Here is a 16,392-nt window from a genome sequence, read left to right on the forward strand (position 1 = left end):
AGCAGTTTTCTACATGATGCAATTTGAATTAATATCGATTTATTACTATGGATGAAACTTGGATTCACCATTACACACCATAATCCAAACAGCAGGCAGAAGCTGGTTGTTCAGCACCAAAGAAGACAAAGTCAGTTCCATCAGCAGGAAAGGTCATGGCATCAGTGTTTTGGGATGCTAAAGGCATTTTGTTTATTAATTATTTTGAAAAGGGTAAAACAATAACCGGGGAATATTATTCCGATCTTTTAACCAGACTAGACGAAAAAATTCATGAGGAAAGACCCAGTTTGCAGAAGAAAAAAAATCATCTTTCATCAGGACAATGCATCTATCAACAAAGGTGTTTTGACAATGAGAAAATTAAGAGATCTGCACTAATAATAATAATAATAGCAGTTTTCTACATGATGCAATTTGAATTTTTGGTCATTAATTTGCTCAGTTAGTCATTATTTACTCAGTCAGTACCAACAATACACTTTGGTTGAAAAAACCTGAGTTTCAATCTTGTCTGGATACAACAATCTGTTAAAAGGACTTTTCATCTGAAGGTTACTGTCTCATTTAGAGATTACAGGAGGTTTTTTTCCCTACTGAAGACTTGGATTTTCATTCTTGCAACCAAACTAACCAACTAGAAGAATACAAGAAAATGACAGACAAAAAAAAGTGAAAATAAGACCTCACTACCCTATCCAACTAAATTGGAAAGTCATGGTTCCTTTCTTTTAGGCTTACACGGTGATCTGAATGCATTTTTGAAAATTATGGAGACAACTACCGTGTTTGAATAAAAACTTTAGTTTAATATAACTAAAATCTACATTCGACGTTTCGACCTTTATGTCAAGGTCATCTTCTGGAGCATACAACTATACACAGGAAACAAGCTATATTACAATCAAACTGGTTTGTTAAAGACACTGACCAACTGCTACAACAATTGTTGGCCTGACCTCTGGTGAAAAAAAAATAAAAATAAAAATAAAATAAAATAAAATAAAATAAAAATAAAAAATTATACATCAATGCTAGAGTCCTATTATTAGTGTTGTCTACTATATACATATATTAACATCATTCCAGTCAGTTGGTATGGAATGGTTTCTAATACTAGCTAAAGATTGGCTAGAGTCCAGACTTATGCTGGATCTTTCATATTAGGTAGGCTGAATGTGTGCCATCCAGATCCTTGGAATTTTCATGCCCTCTTTGTTGTTGATATTTGGGTGGTTTATCAGGATTTTGCAGGATTCCTTAAATTTCCTTTCGTACAAATAGCTCTAACCAGCAAGCCCTGAAACAAGAACTAAAAATCATTAGTGACACATTCATAAATAATGGCTATAACAAAAATACTGTTAATAAAATACTCTATAAAACTACAACAAAAACGAATCTAGATTACAGTAAAACCACAGCCATCCCATACATTAAAGGGTTATCAGAAAAAATCAACAGAATCCTACAACATTATAACCTCAATGCCACCTTTAAACCACCCACTAAACTTAAAACCATATTCAACTCCTCTAAGGATCCTCTCCTCCCATTAGCACATCCTGGAGTCTATTGCGACCGCTGCACCTGTAACTTACCGTACATTGGTGAAACAGGACGGACAATCCCTATACGCAAGAAAGAACACATTAGACACATTAAATATAACTATTATGGTGAAGCAGGCCTCTCAGACCACGCACTCAACACCTTACACCAAATCAACTGGAAAAGCACCTGCTCCTTACACCACGCAAAAACCTGGTACGAAAGGAAAAAAAAACACTAATAATAGGACTCTGGTGTTGATGTATAATTTTTTATTTTTATTTTATTTTATTTTATTTATTTTATTTTTTTTTTCACCAGAGGTCAGGCCAACAATTGTTGTAGCGGTTGGTCAGTGTCTTTAAGAAACCAGTTTGATTGTAGTATAGCTTGTTCCCTGCGTATAGTTGTATGCTCCAGAAGATGACCTTGACATAAAGGTCGAAACGTCGAATGAATGTAGATTTTAGTTATATTAAACTAAAGTTTTTATTCAAATATGGTAGTTGTCTCCATAATTTTCAAAAATGCACGGAGGTCATGGTCTTTAGAACCTGGAAAGAAGAAGAACAATATCAACAACAATAACAAGATTTGCAAAAACTAAGGATACTTGGCAGATCATGGGTCTTTAGAACTTAGAAGGAAGAAGAAGAAGAACAAAACAATAACTAGGCCTGTTCACTTTTCCAGATTTTTTTTTTTTTTCTTAAATCCAACATATGAAAACCTAGTCTTTAAAATCAAGTAAATTATGAGTTGTTTGTTTCCAAGACAGTATTCTTTGTAAATTCGATGATAGTATATATAAGCATTTTTACATCTCTATCAACATTTCTAGTCCACTCAAAATTTGAATCTTGTTACTCAAAAATCTCAGTTGCCTTTTTTGTGCTGAAAAGCTTTATTAAGCTTTTGAAAATGAAGGACTGAACAGGAGTTTTAGCTATTCGGTTTTCTTCTTCTTCTTCTTCCTCAACTTCTTTGCATTTTGCCATTTCAAAGAGATCTTCATTTCTGAGCTCTCCATTTTGTGCTTGAAACAGAATAGTAATGTCATTTGAATGATCTCTGCTGGTTTTTGAAATCCTTCAAAACTTATTTATTTTTGACTGGGTACTCTATTCCAGAATGGGTCCCAATTATATGATTTAAAAAAAATTTCTAAATTTTTTAACATTGCACATATATTATGAACACCGAGAACAGCCAACACAGAAATTAAAATTTTAACAGTGGCTTAGTTATTACTTCTTACCGTCGATGCCAAGGATCATTTTGGTTTAACCATTCAGTTAAGAAAATATGCTCTTCTAAAGTATTTACAGCAACTAAGTCAGCACTATATGCAAAACATTTCTTTCTTGATTCCTCTCGACTTTGGAGTGGGGCCTTCATGAATCTATAACAAGAATCTTGAAAGCTAACCCATCCTGATGGGCAAGTTTGGCAAAAACCTGAAAGATAAAAATCAGTAGTTTGCTTTTCAAAAATATATAAAAGTCAGTATTAGTAAAATATCATAATATGTTAATTAATATTATAGTATTAATATAAGGATTCTGTGTAAAATTTAAATAAATTTGCATCCTTTTGAACAATCAAGTGCTATTTGTTCATTGTGAAATATATTATTATTATTATTGTGATTTTAATTTGTTCATAAATGATATAGGAAAGGATCTGAGAGGAACAGTTCATTTGTTTGCGGATGATGCGAGGTTGGGTAGGGCAATAGTAAATGCAGATGACGTCAAAATTTTGCAGGGCAATTTGGATAGATTGGAGGTCTGGGCTAAGGAGAATGGATGTCAATTTAATGTGGCAAAATGTAAGGTTATGCATTTTAGGGTGAAAAGATTGGCGGCAGTTTACTGCATTGGTGGAACCGTGCTCCAAGAAATTGATGAGACACGAGATTTAGGCGTGTTGGTGGATAAGGAATTGAAATTTAGGGGACACATTGCAAAAGTGGCCAAATCAGCTCATCAAATCATTTGGTTGCTGAAGAATACGTTGACAAGCAGAGACAAGCAGGTTATTGTTCCTCTCTATCGAGCCTTGATAAGACCCCATCTCGACTACTGTGCCCAGATTTGGTCACCTAGGTTTCTTCTTGATCGGGAGGAGGTGGAGAGGATCCAGAGGCGAGTGACCAAGATGATAGCAGGTCTGTGGAATGAACCTTATGAGAACAGGTTGAGGATTTGTGGGTTGCAAAAATTGGTTGATAGGCGGAGGAGGGGGAGATATGATTGAGACATTCAAATTACTGAAGGGTTTCTATAAAATTAATTCAGAAGATATTTTTGAGAACAGGGCTGGTTGTGGGAGGACTAGGGGACATCCATGGAAACTGGGCAAAAGTGTGGTTAGTAAAGGTGTTAGAGCTGGGTTCTTTACTTTTAGAGTAGTGAATGAGTGGAATGCGCTCCCTGAGTCTGTGGTGGATGCTTTGACAGTGAATGAGTTTAAGGCGAGGTATGATAGATACTGTATGAATGTAGAATAGTTGTGATGAATATGATTTGGGGCCTCCCTCGATGAGTCTAATGACTCCCTGGAGTTGCCTGTAATAATAGTAATAATAGTAATAATTATTATTATTATTCCGGGCAACTCCAAGGAGTCAACAGACTCATCGAGGGAGGCCCTAACATCATGTCAAGAACAACTATTCAACATTCACACAGTATCTATCATACCTTGCCTTGAACTCATTCACGGTCGTAGCACCTACCACAGACTGGCAGCTTATTCCACTCATTCACCACTCTCTAAGTAAAAAAATCTAGCTCTAACGGCCTTGTTAACCACATTTTTGCCCAGCTTCCATGCATGACCCCCCTAGTCCTCCCACCACCAGTCCTATTCTCAAAAATATCTTCTGGATTAATCTTATAGTAACTCTTCAGTAATTTGAATGTCTCAATCATATCTCCCCTTTTCTCGCCTATTGACCAATTTTTGCAACCCACAAATCTTCAACCTATTCTCATAAGGTTCATTCCACAGACCTGCTATCACCTTGGTCACCCGTCTCTGGATCCTCTTCACTTCCTCCCCATCATGAAGAAACCATGGCGCCCATAACTGGGCACAGTAGTCCAGATGGGGTCTTATCAAGGCTTGATACAGAGGAACAACAACTTGCTTGTCTCTGCTCATCAAGGTATTTTTCAACAATCAAGTGAGTTGATGAGCTGATTTAGCTACTTTTGCAATGTGTTCCCTAAACTTCATCTCCCTATCCTCCAACACTCCCAAATCCCTGGCCTCATCAATCTCCTGGAGTACGGTTCCACCAATGATATACTACTGCTATTCTATAATAATAATCTCTAGCCTGATTGATTGCTTTTTTTTAAAGCATAATCTTGCAACAGAATGTCTCAATCATATCACCTCTCCTTCTATTGACCAAACTCTTCAGTCCACATGTTCTCAGTTTCTTCTCATAGCTAACATTATACAGTTCTGATATTATCTTGACATCAAATTACTAACTGAGAAAAGAAGAGAATTCAACTTGGAAATGCACCTAGCATTCAGAGATTATAAAATAACTAGATATAAACTTTTTGATATACTAAAAAACCACTTACCTCTAAATTTATTAAAACCACTTTACAGTCTATATGAGAAAGTAGTGATAAAGATAAAAAGAGGCAAGAACAGAAACAAAAAAAAATTAAAAAAAAAACATTTGTAGTAACAGGAGGACTTAAACAAGATGTTCCCTATCTCCAGTATACTATTTGGAATATATATTATGATTGAAATAATCAAAGAATGGTTAGCTAACAAAAAAAAAAAAAATATATATATATATATAGAAAATAGAAAATAATTTTATGTTAGATATCTAACTGTTTGCAGATGAACAAGTAATATTTAGAGGAGTATCCAGGGACAATCTACAAAACTATAAATTGAATTTAATAATAAAATAACATAATACTGTGCATCAATCAAGGTATATGTATGTACTGTTCTGTATTGTATTTCAATCTTCAAGAAAAAAAATTAAACTGTGGTGGCACTTAAAGGAAAAATGTTCATCCAAACTAAAATAGTAAGAGACAATAAATAATTGAACGAGTCAATAACTTTAATTATTTGTGCTATAAATTAAGCTATGATGAAGATTTAGAAATTTCTAACAAAATTAACAAATTCTCGAAAACGATAGTGGACAGAGACTTGAAGTTTAGAGGTCACATTGATAAAATTGTAAGAACATTTAACAGATCATGTTATTATTATTATTATTATTATTATTCAAGCCTCCATGGAGTCAAAAGACTCATCGTGGGAGGTCCTTCCTAAGAACATAAAGTCTGTCAAGACTCATCGAGGGGAGGTTCCCCTAAGAAACACAAAGTCTATCATACCACTCCTTAAACTCATTGACCGTTCTCACCCTCACCACTCTATCAGGCAATGCATTCCACGGCTCAACCACCCTCCATGCAAAGAAATCACTCCTCACCCTCTTGCTCACAGTTTCCTTTCGTAACTTCCAGGGATGGCCTCTTGTCATCACTCCTTCCCGCTGTTCAACCAAGTGAAAGAACTCCCCAGTGTCAACCCTGTAACCACCTCTCAACAGTTTAAAAGTCTCAATCATATCACCTCTCCTTCTTCTATCCGCCAAACTCTGCAGTCCACATTCCCTCAGCCGATTCTCATAACTATCCTTGTAGAGTCCTGAGACCATCTTTGTATCTTTTCCACAGTTAATTTATCCCCTTCAAATCCTGGGGACCAAATCTGAGAACAATAATCCAAGTGTGGTCTGATCAGAGACTTATAACGGAATGATAACCCTCTTATCGTTGATGATAAGAAGGACCCTACCTTTACCTGCAGAAGCAAGAAAGTTATAGTTTTCTTGTATAAGCCTTGATCAGGCTGCATATCGATTATGGTATGCAGAATTAGTGATCTGGTTTTCAAGGGAATGAGGATATATTAGAAAGAGTATAGAAATGGTTTATTAAGTTAGTGTCAGGTCTATGGAATGTGGGATGAGGAGAGATTGAGGGAATGCAATTTGCAAAGCCTTGTAAACAGAAGGAGAGGGGAGATATGACTGAGATATACAAGTTGGTGAGAGGTTGTTACCAGATTAATGTGAAGGAGATTTTTTATAGAGTAGAGGAAGACAAAAGTAAAACAAGTGAAAAAGATACAATCTGAAAAAGATGCAATCTAAATGCCTAATGAAATCCACTGATTTCAATAGTCATCTACTAATATATAGAAAGGAAGACAAAAATTAAATACAATAAGGGATGTAGTCCAAGGAAATTCCTAAGGAATCCTTTCATTAAGTGGCCAGTAAGAGGAGAAATAATTATGGATGAATGACTCTGTTAGATGGAAAAGGGAGTCAAGTGACCAAAGCAGATGACACAGCAGAGTTATTTAATGATCACTTTAATGGGACAGTTCATCCTGGAAAAGCAGGTTTTACTGGAAGCAAGTACTCTGGAAATCAATAAGGCAGCTGGACTGATGGATTTCACTATGTGTTTTAAGAGAATGTGGTAAGAAAATGACAGCCTTCATTGACCTGGTTACTCAATGAAAGTCTAGCTACTGGGGAAAGAGCTCAGCGAAAGTGAAAGGAAGATAAGACGGTGCCATTGCACAAGGGTGGTGGCAGAATGCAGGCAATGAAGTACAGATCAGACTAAAATGACATTTGTATTTCTTCTGTAGCTGTTAAGATTTTGGAGAAATTAGCCAAAGATTGTATACAGAACTAGGCCAGTGAAGGTCAGCATGGATTTGTTAAGGGATACTCTTGTTTCAGTAATCTGTTTGCTATTTATTATTATTACATAACACTCCAAAAAAAAGTGGTTATAATGAAATGACAAGCGCAATCAATGAGGGAAAAGCATATACTGCCACTTTTTTGGGCTTTTGCAATGGAATTTGCTGATAAGGTAATATTTAAGTTGAAACACATGGGGTTAGATATCAAGTTAAAAATTGAATTGGATGGGAAAATTGACTCTATTAGCTATCAGAGAGGTCATGTGTACTGGGAACAGCATCAAAGAAAAGTAAGGGCACAAGTGGAGTTCCACAGTGAACAATACTGGGACCTTTATGCCAGTATTATTGTTGCAGGGCTGCAGGAAAATATTCAGTTATTTGCAGATGATGTGAAACTTGGAAGGGTTATTGGTAATACTGTCAAATTGATGACAGTATTACCAAATTGACAATTGGTAATAATTGACAGAAGGATTCAAATAAACCAGAAAGATGGAAAAATAATGCAACTAATCCAACTTGGCCTGGCTGGCCGAGTGGTTAGCGTATCTGCCCTCCAGCCAAAAGGCTGCGGGGTTCAAATCCTGCCATGGGCATGGATGTTTGTGATTGTCTGTGAAAATACTAGTGGTGGTGGTGGTGGTCAGTGGTAGGTGGCGTTGGTGTAGATGATGAAAGTAGTTGGTGGAGACAGAGAGTTGTGGAGCAGGTACTCTTCCTCGATGAGTCTTTGGACTCCCTGGAGGTATCATGTAATAATAATAATAATAATAACAAATGTTGGGTCTTGAAATTTGGGATCCATGGATGAGAGACTGCATACTCTACTGAGGGATCTATACTAGAGGAAGTGGATGGGGCAAAGGATCTTGGTAATAGTTGATAAAATTTGAAGTTTAAGGGGCATATTGCAAAGGTAGTGAATGTAACCCAGAGAACTGCTCCAGTACTAAGGATGATGAAAAAAGGTTATTGCATTATATAATACCCTGATCTGGCTAATGATCAGGGTTTTATCCAATGACCAGATCTGAGCACAATCCTAATGATTGTGCTCAGATCTGGTCATTGGTATTTGAAGAGGAAAAATTAACCTTGAAGAGGGTACACAGGAAGATAACATAAAATGATATCAAGACTACGAAGTTAGTGATGAGGATAGACTGTAGAGTACAAATTACAGAATGTGGTGAATAGAAGACATCCACAGCTCATCACACACCTCAACTTAGATACATTCACACTCCCTGCACTCTCTGGCAATGTATTCCAATTACCCACCACTCTCCATGCAAAAACATTTACTCTTCACACCCACATTATACAGCTTCCAGGGATGGCCTCTCATTCTCCCCCTCATCTCAAGATATTCTGTGAAAAATCTCATCCATGTTAATCTGATAATTACCTCTTACCAACTTATACATCTTGATCATGCCTCCACTCTTTCTTCTATCCTCTAGGCTCTGTAATTTGCATTCTCTCATTCTACATTCCAGAAATCAACTTAATCAATCAACTCTGAACCCTCTCCAACAGCTCATCATCCCTTTGAAAACCTGGCAACTGAATTTGTGCACAGTAATCCATATGCAGCCTACAATGGAATTAAATCTTCTAGACATCAGTGTTCTCCACATCGTTCCCATAATCTGGTGTTGATCTCACAATTATAGCAAAATGTCCATGAAATTTCAAGCCCCTATCCACCATCACTACCAGATCCTTCATCTCCTTCCCATAATCTGGTGTTGATCTCACAATTATAGCAAAATGTCCATGAAATTTCAAGCCCCTACCACCATCACTACCAGATCCTTCATCTCCTTCCCATAATCTGGTGTCGATCTCACAATTATAGCAAAATGTCCATGAAATTTCAAGCCCCTATCCACCATCACTACCAGATCCTTCATCTACTCTAAAAAATCCCCACTAATCCTAATGCAGGTTTAAATCTTGGTATTTAGGGTCTAGCTGCTCACTGAGGAGACCTCAAAAAAGGTTGAAACCAGTCTGGGTAGTGATCCCACCCATAGTGTATTGCAGTATGCATCTCTTAGTGAGATGTGCTTTACATTATGGAAAATACCAAGAATAGTGATCAGAGTTTTACCCACCTTTATAATGAGTTGCCCTGGTGTTGCACCACCTTTAGACTTGAACTACGTTTCAGGCACAAACTTAACTGTTTGCTTACTTGGGATTAGGAGTAAAATAACCAAGTTTATAAAATTACTTGGTAACCCTAATATACATTATTCCCAAGGTAAAAAAACTTATTTACATATATATAATATATATATGTGTGTGTGTGTGTGTGTGTGTGTATTGTCACGCAGGTGTTACCAAGGACTGCACTGGATGTTAGGCTTCCTGGACAGCCAGTGACAAGTGGGCTACAAGAGCAAGATCCATAGAACTCAAAAGTAATTACTAGGAAAAAAGTGGAGCATGGCTGAAAATCGACAAGTCATGCAGTGCTTCTACAGTTCAAACCCCTCCGTTAGGGATTTTCAGAAACAAATGTTCCAACTTTGGCTTGAACGACACCCAAATTCGGAAATTTCATTCAAAAGGCTGATGCAGCAATGCAGCTTCATTATCAAATGCAAGATATTTAGTGAGCTGGAAGCACTGAAACCTCAAGCTGTACTTACCCTGAAGTGACCAAGAATATGAATGGAGCAGAACCAGATTCCAATGTGCAGAATGCTGAAAATCTTGAAAATATACAAATAGCTGAAAGGAAGCTATCAGATGAGGAACAAGAACTCGCAAGAAAAATTATCGAGCAAATTAACAACAAGCAGGAACAAGTTAGGCTTCCAGTACTGAGACAAATACCTCAACAAAAACTGAAGGAACTCGTACAAGAGGCCAATAAAGCTGCAAGGGCTATTCCTGCTGGAACTATTGGGCAAATGAATCAACTTATGTACTCAATAGCCTACGTTGTAACATCTGAATTAGGATAAAGCATAAAGGTTCAGGAACCAAAATGGAAGCATCGACTGGAGAATAAAATTCTTAAACTCAGAGCCGACGTGAGCAATTTGAAAAACCTTAAGGAAAAGAAGCTGAAAAACACAAAAATCCAAAATAACCTCATAAACAGATATAACTGGAACACTACCTATTGATGAAGTATTAGAGGAAGTGAAGCAAAAAATATAAATATAAATATCAGAGACAAAGAAAATACATTTAAATTTTGGAAAAACCTATGGGACAACCCTAAGAGGCACAATAACAAGGCAAAGTGGATTGAACAAATTACGAACGAATCGCAAGAACGAAAAATGGATCAATTGAAAATAACAACTGAAATGGTTCAAAAGCAAGCTAAAAAGATAAAAAAAAATTAGTCAACAACCAGGAAGGATGAATTACATGGCTACTGGTTGAAATATCTAACAGGCTTACACGAAAGACATGCTAATCAATTTTATGATGTTTTAGAAGGAAAAAGCAAAGAAGAGTGGCTCACAACAAACGTTTGATCAAAAACGTTTTTTATCATAAAGGATAAAGAAAAAGGCCCAAACCCAGAAAACTTCTGACCAATAACCTGCCTGCCAACAACTTTTAAGCTACTCACAGGCATACTAGCTGATAAAATATACAGCTATCTTAAAGCAAATTCTCTTTTCCCAATTGAACAAAAGGGTAACAGCAAAAATTCAAGAGGCACAAAAGACCAATTGCTGATTGATAAAATGATTCTGAAAAACTGCAAATGTAGAAAAACCAACCTTCATATATAGGATAGATTATAAAAAAAAGTTTGATTCGGTGCCGCATAGTTGGATTTTAAAATGCACAGAACTATTCGGTATTAGTGAAAACCTTTATCAGATTTATGTCAGCAGTTTGAAGGAGATAGAGAAGATGATTTGATGTAAAATCAGGTATAAGACAATGGTGCACACTATCTCCACTATTGTTTATCATCCAGATGATAAATAATATCACATGATGAAGAAAAGTGGTATTAAAGCTGATATCAGAACTAGAGATGTTAATCTCAGCTTTACATTATGCAGATAATGTTATACTATTACTATGTGACACCTTCCACAATGGTTATTTGGAAGTGTCACATAACAATATCACTAATACTACATTATTGTATAATAATATTCCTATTATTATGTGACATCTCTTTAGTACTCAGATTGGGAGATCACATAACTACTACTCCAGTAAACACAGCGTATGGTCTTTTCTACTTAATTCTCCAAATACACAATGATCTCAATATGCAACACCATCTACCGCACATCACCACCACCAATAGTATTTTTTGTCTGTAAATTGCATCTGCTCTCTTGGCTGATTTGCTTGCCTGTCTTTATACTCTTAAATAAATCCGGTACAACTGTGCAGGATCAATTAACTAAATTAAATTACGGCTATAACACATCAATTTATTTGACAATATTTATTCACAAAACAGAATAATAAGAAAATAATTAGTATTCATTTAATGTGTGTTCTCTTGCCTGATTTATTAGTCTGTCTTTATACTCTTAAATAAATCCAGTATAATTATGCAGATTTAAGCTGGTCTGGTTGGCCGAGTGGTTAGCTTATCCGCTCTCCAGCCAAAAGGCTGCAGGTTCGAATCGTGCCGTGGACATGGATATTTGTGATTATCTGTGAAAATACTGGGTGGTGGTGGTGGTGAGAAGTAGATGGCATTGGTGTAGATCATAGGTGGCCAACAGCAGGCCCGTGACAGGATAAAAACTATATTAAATTATATGTATTATCATGTTGGAGGTTTAATGGATTTTTTACAACACTCAAAAAGAATTAAAATAGAATTTAATACTTCCTATATTTCGTCCTAGTCACTAGGACATCTACAGGGATTACAAAAACAATTAATGTAACATGCACACACAAATCTTACAATACTAAGCCCAACCACGTGGGTGACACTAAAGTCATACGGTTGCATTAAGCTTCCGAAGATTTGGGAAACACTCATCACCAGAGATCCCACCTTACATTCCAGGCCACCTACCACCGACCTTAGAGGGCGCTCCACCTAGATAGGACTTTAGTGTCACCCACGTGGTTGGACTTAGTATTGTAAGATTGGTGTGTGCATGTTACATTAATTGTTTTTGTAATCCCCGTAGATGTCCTAGTGACTAGAACGAAATATAGGAAGTATTAAATTCTATTTTAATTCTTATTGAGTGTTGTAAAAAATCCATTAAACCTCCAACATGATGTCCTCACAGCACTTAAGCCTCTACACCCGAAGTATATGTATTATTAATTTAGCTATTAGTTTCGACCGCAGATTTTCTGATTGATATACTAGTTGTATTCATTATTTCTGATGACGGAAACAATTTATATTCTCAACACAGAATCAAAATTGCTTTAAAAAGATTATTCAATTTATAAAATCTACTGCTTCTCTGTGCGAGTTGTAATAGTGGGAGTGGTAGATTTCTATGCACTCTAGAGTAATGCATGATTGAAATGGGAAAATGAATTTCTGTTTATAAACAATAACGACAACAAACCACAGTGCCTTGTGCGTTTGCAAGTATTGTCTGTGTATAAGGAATATAACCACAAACGCCACTCATACAGCACCATGCAGCTAAATACCAAGAATACGTGGGACAAGTGCATACTAAAATTGTACGTAATTTGAAGAGAAAGGTTAGTGCTCAGAAATCTATTTTTACTAAATCAACATCTACAAAAAAGCTCACTCTTGGCATCATTTGTTATATGTAAAACATACAACATATATGTGTTACGTGTAAAAAAAAACCCAGAAATATGTAATTAAATTTAATTTAACAACTTATATTTAAATCAAACAAGTATTTTATATTATTCTTGCAGTAGTAAAACGATTTAACAAATATAGTAATTCAATACATATAACTATTGCTTCAAAAAATGCAGAGTTTATTTTTATTTCAGTTCTGTCTAAATATGCACAGCCCGTGATGCTACCACTCATCATATATTGGCCCTCGGATAGAATGAAGTTGGCCACGCCTGGTGTAAATGATGTGGTTCATTGTAGCTGATGGAGATGGAGAGTTGTAAAGTAGGTGCCCTCCCTTGATGAGTCTTTGGACTCCTTGGAGATGTCATGTAATATTAATAATAATTAATTATCAAAATTAAATAAATGCTGTAACATGTCAATTTATTTGAAAGCATTGATTCACAACACAGAATAATGGCATGGTAACATGCTCTGGTCTTGCATATTAGACAATGAAGTGGATTTCTGGGCACATTTAGTGCTTTGTCTATTCTTTGGATATTATAGCCATTGGCTAACAAGGTGTGATACAAGTAAGTGAGTTCAGTGGTAAGAGCACTATCATTGGGACATTCAGGACACATCCAAAAAGAAATCTAGGACACTTAATAAATATCAGCTCCTCATTGCATTTAAATCATATATCAAATTGGCATATCATTTAAATCATATATCACTCTCCTTTTTCACATCCAGGAGTATATGAAGTGTCCTGTACTTATGACCTGAATTACTATGGACAGACAAGAAGAACAATTGACTTGGAGAACATAAAAAATACATTTGGCATTATCAGGCAACTCAGGACTAATAGACCATGCCTTGGATCAAATGGACACACAAGATCAAATGGAAGAAAAGCAAAAGTGCTACAAAGATAACATTATAAGTCAGAGAGAAGGTTTTTTTGGAATTAGCAGCAGCTTTAAAATATTCTCCAAACTTCAACAAGCAGGGCTATATTTGATAAATTTAAGATTGAAATAATACTTGTTTTTTTTGCTCTCTCTTTATCTAACAACAGATGGCACTTTAGTTCCTTGAGTTGTCTGCTACAATTATTTTAAACTAGTCCCACTTTTAACCAAATCGTTGCTGTTTGTGTACTGTGACAAATGGTTTTAATGCTCTAACTATGCTGGATATAATACAAGCAAAACAAGTTAAATAAATATCACTTATTTTCATATGGTGTGAGGCAGAGGATGGGCAGTACAGGATATTTAGTGGGATGTTGCTACAGACCCAGGAGCACAGAGGGTGGGGAGCAGGAAATGTTTAGACAGTTGAGTTTAGCAAGTGCAAGAAGAATGATCGTTATGGGAGATTTTAACTACAGTAGTATAACCTGCGGAGAGGAAGATGCACGTAGCAATAAGGGAGTGGAATTTTTAGAATTCTTGAGGGACAAATGTCTTAAGCAACATGTAACAGAGGAAACAAGAAGTTCAAGAGTTTTGGATTTGGTTATAGCATCAGAAGAGTTGATAATAACTGAGATGACATCTCTCCCACCAGTTGGAGAGAGTGACCATATGGTTTTCACTTGGAAAATGAATAGACATGCAGGAGTATCAAAGAGACAGGAACATATGTGGAATTATAAGGCAGGAGATTATAATTGTCTAAGACATCAACTTGGGGAAGTTTCATGGAGGGAGGAATTGGAAGGCTGGGATATCATTAGTGCGTGGGAAATTATGAAAGAATATTTGTTAGCAGCAATGGTAAGTTGTATACCACGAGTGAAAAAGGGGACACAATTTGGAGTAAAGTGGATGACAAACAATATTAAACAGGGGCTACATGCGAAAAAGAGGCCATGGAAGAGATATAATGAGACAGGTGAAGAGAAGATGCATGAAGAGTATAAGACAGAGGTCAGAAGAGTGACTAGTATGGTAAGGAAGATGAAACTGGAATATGAGAGGAGATTGGCCCTAAGATCCAAAGAAAATCCTACGGAATGTTTTAGATATGTGGCCAGTAGGAGGAGAAATGACTGTGGAAGAATGATATTGCAGGATAAAAATGAGAATAGAGTGACTGATGCAGAGGACATAGTGGAATTGTTCAATGAACACTTTATTGGAGTATTTCATTCTGGAGGAGTCAGTTTTAATGCTAGAGGAATTGCGCAGGTTCGAGGTTTAGAGGTACAGGAGGAGAGTGTGTTTCAAATACTGAGTACTCTGGATGTCAGTAAAGCTATGGGACTGGATAGTATTTCACCATGAGTTTTGAGAGAATGTGCTGGGGAACTGACAGTGCCTTTGACAGTGGCTTTTCAATGAAAGTCTGGCTGTGGGAAAGGTGCCCATGGAATGGAAGGAAGGTAAGATAGTGCCATTGCATAAGGGCAGTAGCAGACTGGAAGTGTCTAATTATAGGCCAGTTTGTGTGTAATCAGTAGTTAGTAAGATCTTGGAGAAACTAGTGAAGGACCGTATACAGCATTGGGCAGATGAAGGTAATGTAATCTGTGAGAGTCAAAATGGAATTGTGAAGGGCGCTGTAATTTTAGCAATATGCTAGCCTTTTATGATAAAGTTACAAGAGCATTAGATGAGGGAAAGGCATATACTGCCATTTTCTTAGACTTAGCGAAGGCATTTGACAGGATGCCACATGATAATCTGATATTTAAGTTGCAGCACATGGGTCTGGATGTCAGATCGGTCAACTGGATTCAGGATTGGCTGTCCAATAGGTATCAGAGAATTGTGTATGGTGGGGCAGTTTCAAGAAAGCAGAGGGTTACAAGTGGGCATCCCACAGGGTCAGTACAGGGACCTATATTGTTTAACCTTTATATCAATGGCATTGTCAGTGGATTGCAAGGGGATATTCAGTTGTTTGTGGATGATACGAAGCTGGGAAGGATTATTAGTAATAGTACAGATGCGGCAGCCCTGCAAAAGGATTTAAATAAGCTAGATAGATGGGCAAATGAATGGGGGTCTCAGTTTAATGCAGCTAAATGTAAGGTGTTGAGATTTGGGACACATCAATGGGATGCTGCATACTCTGTGGGAGGAGCTATACAAGGAAGTAGGGGAGACAAGAGATCTGGGGTTGATGATTGATAGAAACTTGAAATTTAGGGGACATATTGCAAAGGTGGTGAAGGTAACACAGAGGATTGCTGCAAAAATGAGAAGGACACTGACCTGCAGAGATAAAACCGTTATCATTCCGTTGTATAAGACCCTGATCAGACCACACTTGGACTATTGTTCTCA

At 36.7% G+C, this 16,392-nt stretch overlaps 1 protein-coding gene across 4 annotated transcripts in view; it reads right to left on the reverse strand.

The window, feature by feature from the left end:
- LOC150110083 (contactin-like) overlaps positions 1-16,392 on the reverse strand; it is a 690,381-nt gene that overhangs the window by 620,552 nt on the left and 53,437 nt on the right. For all 4 annotated transcript variants that reach the window (XM_090391236.1, XM_090391210.1, XM_090391218.1 and 1 more), the window contains exon 3: positions 2,810-3,008. In XM_090391236.1, coding sequence (XP_090247362.1) covers positions 2,810-3,008 — 199 coding nt within the window. The remainder of the gene's footprint in view (positions 1-2,809; positions 3,009-16,392) is intronic.

This window comes from Typopeltis vanoorti, chromosome 1 (genome assembly GCF_054136105.1).
Source record: "Typopeltis vanoorti isolate ZY-2024b chromosome 1, IOZ_Tvanoo_1.0, whole genome shotgun sequence".
NCBI lineage: Eukaryota > Metazoa > Arthropoda > Arachnida > Uropygi > Thelyphonidae > Typopeltis > Typopeltis vanoorti.